Raw genomic sequence first — 8,644 nt, forward strand, 5'->3', positions numbered from 1 at the left:
TGGGCGTTTTCAGTGTAAAACTTGACAAAATTGAAAACGCGGGAAACACCTCTTTTTTTTTTTTTTTTTTGAGGAGGTGGTGTCGTGATTCTCAAAATTTCAAAAAAAATTAAAAATTAAATTTTTTTTTTTTTGAGGAGATAGTGTGGTGATTCTCAAAATTTCAAAATTTTTTTTTTTTTTTTTGGTGTTTCGAGGTGGTGTTGTGGTGATTCTCAAAATTTAAAAAAAAAAAATTTTTGTTTTTTGTTATGAGAAACTAATAAAAAGAACGCATTTTCAACAATTTCAAAACAAACACTCAAAACACAAAACTCAAAATGAATTCAAAACTCAAAACACAAAACTGAAACACAAAGAGAACACTCCCTTAGCAATTTAACGTGAATCGTCGTCTACTGCACCGTACGGAGCCGGTGGTTTCAAAGCCAAATTCGACCACCATACCGTTGGATAAACCACCGAATTATCACACCACCACCACCTCCTCATCCCACTCTACAATCCTATACCAACAAACAGCCCCAACAGATCAAAAATCAAATGAATCTCAGGCTCAAAAATCCATCCCCAAGCACGGTTTCACCTCCAACTCCGACCAACCCATCATCACCCATCACCCATGCCAAAACTCCACCACAGGCTGTTAATACTCACCGAGACAAACAAGTACATGGTCCCATATCATCACGAAACAACTTAAATAGAATCGAACCGTTGCCAGTACGAAGGCAGCGAACGGAGAACTGTCTTCCCAAATTTTCGGCACTGGCGTCAACAACTACGGTCGCACACCACCACCATTACAATCTATTCATCATGAAGAACAAGATCCACATATGGGTCCCCACCAATTTCTCTTGAATCAGCCAATTTCTCTTGAATCAGCCAATTGGTCTTCATACACCGCAAGCTGCTGGCTCGGTTTCTTCAAATCAAGGGCAGGTTTTGAGCAAATTAACACCACCATTGGATCCAGCGGGCCCAAAAACATTAGGATGCACCTCCAATTTGACGAGGAAATCATTGGAAATGACCCCCTAAGCCATATGTATTTTCAAAGTGACCTTTGACCGGTTAAAAAAAAACGAAAATTGAATTTAAAAGTCAAAATTTCAAAATACCCTCATGGTCACTTTCCCCATTTGCGTACAGTTGACTAAAACTAAGGAAAAGTGTAGTGGTTGAGCTGAATTTTCGAATCAGAACTTGTAAATTTCAACAACACAAGCATAATTCAATTGAAATTCTCAATACCAAATACTTCAATTGAAAGTTGCAATGCAAATAGAAGAACAATAATAGAGAAAAAACAGAAATGAGAAGAGAGAGAGAGAGAGTTCAGGGACGGGATTTTCCAATTGATTCTTCACACCCTTTCCCTCCTTCACCTCTCGTTATAACAGAATGCAATTGGGTTTTTTGGAAACACGCTTTACAAAACGCACTTTAACTAATTACAATTAAATCTTAACATGCAGAATTTAGGGTTCAGCTAGCCGTTGGAGTGTCTTCTTCATTCCTCTTCCTTGCTTTGGCGTTTCTCTACCACTCTTTCCCAGTTCAGCTGATTTTCCCCCTTTGTGCCTCCATCATGACATCCCTCCCCCTTCAAAAAACCTTATCCCCAAGGTTGAAAAGCTGGTAGTGTTAATCCATATGGAGCCTTCCCAGGTTGCCTGTAGTGGCTGTTTGTCCTCGGAAAGTAGCAGAGCTGACAAGGAGTTTCAAAAGACCTTGCTGCTCTGTTTTTGTCTGCATAAAGTTTTATCTTAGCTATGGCCTGAGATAAGTTCTCCTTCAATTGTTGGTTCAATTTGTATTTTCGCATCTCCAAAACTAGCCTCTTTATTTCTATTTTCTTGACAAAAGGATGTATATAAGGTCTGGTTTTGAATGGCTGTACTCCATTTGTTACTGGAATATTTTGTTCATGTGAAATGGGAGGAGGTAACCCATTCAGCTCCTCAAAGACTTTAGGAAAAAATTCAATCATCTCCGTGATCTTGCCAGGAATCTCACGTTTGTTATTCTCAATGAGGAAACACAGTTGCCCTACAGCTCCATAGGCTTCCTTGTCAAACCTCATCTCTATTTCCTCTATCTCCTTCATCTTAACTGGATTATCCTCTATCTCTTTTGTTTCCTTCATCTTAACTGAATTCTCTGGTATTTCATTTCCAAATTCTACCTCCTTAATCTGAGCCACTATACCATTAGGTTGCTTCTTGAATTCACCTTTCTTTCCATTACCAATCATCATCTGGAACTCTTCATTGATTGCTTCATTCTGGAGTTTAATTTCTGTGCCCTCATGATGGAAGGTTATGCTTCCTTTAACAAAATCAAACAACGCAGGGCTAAATTGCCTTAGCCAATCCACTCCAAGTATCATATCGCTTTCCCCCAATTTAAGCACCCTCTGCTGAAACTGAAATTCCAAGTCCTGCATCCTCCAGACTAATGGATTACACATCGCTTTACTGACCAGATTTCCTCCCCCTGCAACAGTCACCAAAATGGGTTTTGCTTGCAACATCTTACAGTTGATCAATTGAGCCAATTGTTCATCTATAAAACTGTGAGTACTCCCACTATCAATTAATATAGATACCTTCCTTCCTTTAATCATCCTGGTGAGTCTAATTGTCTCTTCCACAGGGCTGCCTACCAATGCATAGATGGATATCTGCATCACTTCATCCCTCACCTCTTGGTTCATCTGTTCTCCCACCCCATCTTGTGGTTCCTCCAACTCCCCGTCACCTTCATCCTCTACTAGTATTAAATTGAGCATTCTATTCTTACATACATGCCCCTTAGCATACTTTTCATCACATTTATAACACAACCCCAGTTCTCTTTTGGGTTGGAAGTCTGTAGGAGTGATAGCTTTGAATTTAAGAGGGTTGTTGGATTCTGAATAGGTGATAGGTTTAGATGTGGTTTTATTTGGCTGGGGACTAGAATTTGGATTGGTCCACTTAGAGTAGGGGAGTGGTTTGAAGGTTTTGGGTCCTTTGTTTAAGGTTAATATGGTATTCTCTTGTAAGAGGGCGATCTCCAACGCTTTGGCAAGAGTGGAGGGTTGAATCATTTACACCATGGATTTGATTTCGTCTTTCAGACCACTGGTGAAAATCGAGATGTAATATGACTCGAGTAAGTGGGGGCAAAGATATCATTACCTGGGATTTCAGCTCTTCAAATTGTTCCTGGTACTCCATAACAGATCCTTTCTGCTTCAATTTACTGAAGGTTTCTACTACTTCTTCAGCAGTATTCTCAGAAAATCTCCTGCAAATCTCCTTCGCAAATGCATCCCAATTAGTAGCTGGTTGGCTGGAGATGAAACCATGAAACCAAATGTCAGCCTCCGCCTTTAGATACATCTCTGCGATTCCCACTTTCAACTCATCCTCCACCTAATGAATCTGAAAGTACTTGTTCGCCTTCCTCAGCCATTCTCTTCTTGGCCCTTCTCCACTGAGATAAGGGAAATCTGTCTTTGGTAATTTGGTAGACATTTTATTTTACTAGAATAACCAAAGTGGACTTCCTTTCCCTTAATGTTGTCACCACTGGTTAGGGATGAGGACTCAATTCCTTCTCCTTGTAATTAGCCCCATCACCAGTCAGCTTAGCTAGCATCAACACCATCGATTCCTAAGTAGCCTTCATTTCACCCATCATTATTCATTGTTTTTGAAAGCCACTTTCAAATCTGCTATCTCCTTAGCTAGTCTCTTAAGTTGTTCTTCGTTCGACTTACTCCGAGTGTCCACCATTCCCAGATTCGTTGCTGCTCTGATACCAATTTGTAATGGTTGAGCTGAATTTCCCAACCATAACTCGTAAATTCCAACAACACAAGCTGAATTCAATTGAAATTCTCAATACCCAATACTTCAATTGAAAGTTGCAATGCAAATACAAGAACAATAACAGAGAAAAAAACAGAAAAATAGAAATGAGAAGAGAGAGAGAGAGTTCAGGGATGGGATTTTCCAATTGATTCTTCACACCCTTTCCCTCCTTCACCTCTCATTATAATAGAATGCAATTGGGTTGTTTGGAAACATTTCTTTACAAAACGCACTTTAACCTATTACAATTAAATCTTAACATAAAACGACGCCGTGCAGAATTTAGAGTTCAGCTAGCCGTTGGAGTGTCTTCTTCATTCCTCTTCTTTGCTTTGGTGTTTCTCTGCCACTCTTTCCCAGTTCAGCTGATTTCCCCCTTTGTGCCTCCATCATGACAAAAAGCTACCGTCAGTTTCCAGTCGGTTAGATAGGTTTTCAGTTCATTGCCGGTGATCTTCTTCTTGTTAAGGTAAGCTTCGAGTTGTTAATTAACTAGATTAATATTTAGATTTTTATATTGTGTGTGAATGTTGAATTTGTGGAGGTCTTTGGAATGTATTATTGGTTATGTAGGTGTAGAAGTATGAATATAGGGTCATAGGTGGATTTTGAGATTTGTAAGAAAAAACTGCTGGCTGCTTTCTGGCAAATCCCGCTGTTAACAGGGAGTCCGTCACCATCGCTGACTTTTGTTCGATTTTCTGGCTAAGAAAGGAGCATCTTTAGAACGAATACTTGGTAAGATCATTGTGCACATTACGACAAACTAAAACATAATCAACCATGATTTTTTTATTTCACGATACAATAGTTGGTCTGTGAATGATAACAGTCTTCTGGCATGCGTGTGATCCAATTGAAAATGTGTATTTTGATGGCTGTAAATTCTCCAGTGATATAAAATAAGCATGGAAACTTCAGTGAATTGAAATGTTGTGTGTTTTCTCACATCAATTTGTAATATTATCTTCTATTGTTTCAGACAATGGAGTCCGTCCATGTGTTAGTCACATGCGATGCAAACACGTTTGGCAATTGGCATTATGGTGCAAATGAAGAGCAGTTACCAGTAGTTTCGATTTGGATGAGACGTAGAAAATAATTTTAGAGTTCCCACTTTGATTGAACGGGGATAAACTTTACGCATCTATGACAATCATAGCCTTTTAATATTTCATTTAATTAGTAATGTAAACTTTGAAGTTGCAGCGTTGATAAACATCGTTGATTCCGGTGATATTTGACTCCATCTCTATGAAGTGAGAACCTCTTTGATTTACCATAGACATCGATGAGAGTATTGTATGTGATTGTGTTAGGCTTGATTCCGTAAACTGCCATGTCATAAACCTGTAGGCAAGACTTTATGAGGATTGTGTATGTGGAGACACCAGGTTGACAATCATGACTGTTCTTCATTTGTTCAAGAGTAGAAAATGCTTTGTAAAAAGACCACTTCGATTGCAGGCAGACAAATGAGCAGTGTATGCTTCATGTTTCACACTTTAATTGTCAACTTCATTTTAGCGAAACTGTTGAGTGAGTATCAAAATTTATAATTTGAATAAAAGGTGAATTTGGACGAAAATTACACGTAATGTATGCAGGTATACGGATATCACAATCATGCTCAATGTTGCATCTTCAACACCTGGTTTCATTACAAATAGGAACGCTATGGGAATCGTATGAGTTACATCGGATCACATACTTGTCATCGACTCATCGCCTACATGAACAATACGTATACTTAAAGTGACATTATAGAATTTGTTCAAAGTAACCTAAAAATGCATATTCCATTGGTGCAATAAAGAAGATAGGAACACGGGCAAGGAACTAAAACATGCTATGCCTTCGACTTATGACACTGCTATTACACGTTTGGGACATTACATTTTGATATTCCGCGACGAGTATATTGTGCTATATGTCGGATTTCATAGTAGACATATACATTATATTTGATAATGACATCCAGAATGTAAAGAATGCAGTATTGATGTTATACTAGATAAGCATCATACTTTTTGTCCCAAAAATGTTTGGTGCGCAATATGTATTTAATTATAAAGCAAACGGGTGTTTCAGTTTTCACACAAAAGTAAACATCCCATTGTTTCGCAAAAACACACAAAAAAAAGTTGGGAAATTTTGCTGCCCAACCATTAAGCTGGCACATTGTTAGGCACACTAATCAACAAAAGAAAATGAGCTGACTACAGCACATTTCAATATTCCTAGCAGAGCTCAACTTTGTAGCCCTTGTAACGCTAAGCGGCACAAGGTCGCAATCTACCAATCTGTCTCGTACCCTTCTATTAACTTTGCACGAGCATACTTGTATAATTGCACCGCCAACTGTGATCGCGAACCTTTACACTCAAACTTCTTAGATATATTCTCTATCTGCTAATGGATGATAAATTCGGCATACTTTATATGTTACATAAAGTCCACTGTCGTGCCTGCAAATATAGATAAGATGGCTAATGTGTTATTCAACTGAATGAAAAGAAGGACGAAAGGTCTTATTTTTCTCCTTTGGGGATTTTCATTTTGCAGGAAGGATGAAAGGATTTCGATTTTTTGCAGAAATATGATATGGTTTTTGGTAGGGCCGGGATTTCGGGTAAGATATTATGGCCATAATTGACGGAAATCTAGAAGGAATATTGACTTTCCAAATCAATCCATATATTGTAAAGTATACCTTTTTAGTTTCATTTTAAAGTAATTCATTTTTTACATTTCCGTTTCCTTTTCACTAATTATACTGTAATTTTAATAGTATTTCTGAAATTTGGAAAAAATATATATTTCCATATATAATGTGATTCCACCATATTCTCCGACCGAAACTTCTTCTTTTGTACACTGCTTTCTGGCTTTGAAAACTTGATATATACACCCTAAACCGTCGAACCTGCAATCTCACTATTCCAACCCCAGAAGTTGATCTTCCACTCAAAACCCTTATTTTTCACCCCTTATTCTGAATATGAAATCACCCATTTCCCGATTGTCCTTGGGTACACACAAGAAGAAGACGGCTGCAGGTTACTCGCCGTTTGAATATGGGAACTGAAAAGGTTCAAGGCCAAGATGCTGTGAATACTCTAGCCATTTTTTTTTTTTTTGGGATAATGTTTTTTGGATGACAATAGGTTTGGTTATGTTTTAGATTGGATGCTTTTGAATGTCAATCATTTGTATGGGATGTGTTCATTTTGGATCATCGTCAATGTCAGTATCACCATCCTCTCAATAAGTTATTTTTGCTCTAATTGGAATTGTTCCTTTTGTAACTATAGATTTTTCTTTTGCTTGTTTACACACTTTAGGAATTGGGCCCATGAAAGTCGGCCCACTTTCGTTTTCGTTTTTTATCTTTTTATTTTGGCCCATGACTGCTAAGTAACAGCCGGCCACTTTTGTTTTTTTTTTTATTTTTATTTTTGCCCATCGATTCTTAAGCGGGCTGACTGTTATGGTCGGCCCACTTCCTTTTTTTTTTGTTTACATATATTTAAGAATTTAATTTTATATAATTTTAATTATTAGTTTTTAATAAATAATAATTTATTTAGTTGTCAAATTTAAATAAAAATTTTAATTTTAATTTTAATATTTATTTTTATTTCCTCATTTTTTATAAATAATAATTTTTCGTTCATCGAGTTTAATTAATTTTTGTAATTGTAATTTTTAATAATTCTTTTAATTTTAATTTTAAATTTAAATTTCATATTTATTTTTATTAATAGTTTTTGATAAATAATTTTTTTTCGTTCATCAAATTTAATTAATTTTTGTAATTTTAATTTTTAATAATTCTTTTAATTTTAAATTTAAATTTCATATTTATTTTTATCAATATTTTTTGATAAATAATATTCTTTTTGTTCATCGAATTTAATTAATTTTGTAATTGTAATTTTTAATAATTCTTTTAATTTTAAATTTAAATTTCATATTTATTTTTATTAATAGTTTTTGATAAATAATTTTCTTTTTGTTCGTCGAATTTAATTAATTTTTGTAATTGTAATTTTTAATAATTCTTTTAATTTTAATTTTAAATTTCATATTTATTTTTATTAATAGTTTTTGATAAATAATATTCTTTTTATTTTTATTAATAGTTTTTGATAAATAATATTTTTTTCGTTCATCGAAATTAACTAATTTTTGTAATTATAATTTTTAATAATTCTTTAAATTTTAAATTTAAATTTCATATTTATTTTTATTAATAGTTTTTGATAAATAATATTCTTTTCGTTCATCGAATTTAACTAATTTTTGTAATTGTAATTTTTAATAATTCTTTTAATTTTAATTTTAAATTTAAATTTCATATTTATTTTTATTAATAGTTTTCGATAAATAATATTCTTTTCGTTCATCGAATTTAACTAATTTTTGTAATTGTAATTTTTAATAATTCTTTTAATTTTAATTTTAAATTTAAATTTCATATTTATTTTTATTAATAGTTTTTGATAAATAATATTCTTTTCGTTCATCGAATTTAACTAATTTTTGTAATTGTAATTTATAATAATTCTTTTAATTTTAAATTTAAATTTCATATTTATTTTTATTAATAGTTTTCGATAAATAATATTCTTTTCAGTCATTGAATTTAATTAATTTTTTAATTGTAATTTTTAATAATTCTTTTAATTTTAAATTGAAATTTCACATTTATTTTTATTAATAGTTTTTGATAAATAATATTCTTTTCGTTCATCGAGTTTAATTAGTTTTTGTAA

The 8,644-nt window shown here is 34.0% G+C and overlaps 1 protein-coding gene and 1 long non-coding RNA gene across 3 annotated transcripts; one reads left to right on the top strand and one right to left on the bottom strand.

Moving 5' to 3' along the window:
• Positions 1–377: 377 nt before the first annotated feature.
• On the bottom strand, positions 378–3,115 carry LOC111381665. The gene is made up of 2 exons (XM_023005465.1): positions 1,644–3,115; positions 378–1,043 (listed from the first exon to the last, which is right to left on the bottom strand). Exons 1-2 carry the CDS (start codon positions 3,095–3,097, stop codon positions 866–868), a joined length of 1,632 nt encoding a protein of 543 aa, XP_022861233.1. The 5' UTR covers positions 3,098–3,115; the 3' UTR covers positions 378–865.
• A 1,090-nt stretch (positions 3,116–4,205) lies between these two features.
• On the top strand, positions 4,206–5,367 carry LOC111381666. Of its 2 annotated transcripts, none has more exons than XR_002700379.1 (2): positions 4,206–4,335; positions 4,849–5,367. It is a non-coding gene; the product is annotated as an uncharacterized LOC111381666 (long non-coding RNA). The 2 variants fall into 2 exon arrangements; XR_002700378.1 differs by having other exon boundaries at positions 4,208–4,335; positions 4,440–5,367.
• Positions 5,368–8,644: the final 3,277 nt, after the last annotated feature.

Source organism: Olea europaea, unplaced genomic scaffold (genome assembly GCF_002742605.1).
Source record: "Olea europaea var. sylvestris unplaced genomic scaffold, O_europaea_v1 scaffold2354, whole genome shotgun sequence".
Taxonomy (NCBI): domain Eukaryota; kingdom Viridiplantae; phylum Streptophyta; class Magnoliopsida; order Lamiales; family Oleaceae; genus Olea; species Olea europaea.

Bases quoted from the DNA above. Each gene is read 5' to 3' on its own strand.
- LOC111381665 (XM_023005465.1), bottom strand. From the start codon at position 3,097: ATGATTCAACCCTCCACTCTTGCCAAAGCGTTGGAGATCGCCCTCTTA. The intron at 1,044-1,643 runs AGCTTTTCAACC...ATACATATGGCT, and splicing joins CCATATGGATTAACACTACC to TAGGGGGTCATTTCCAATGA.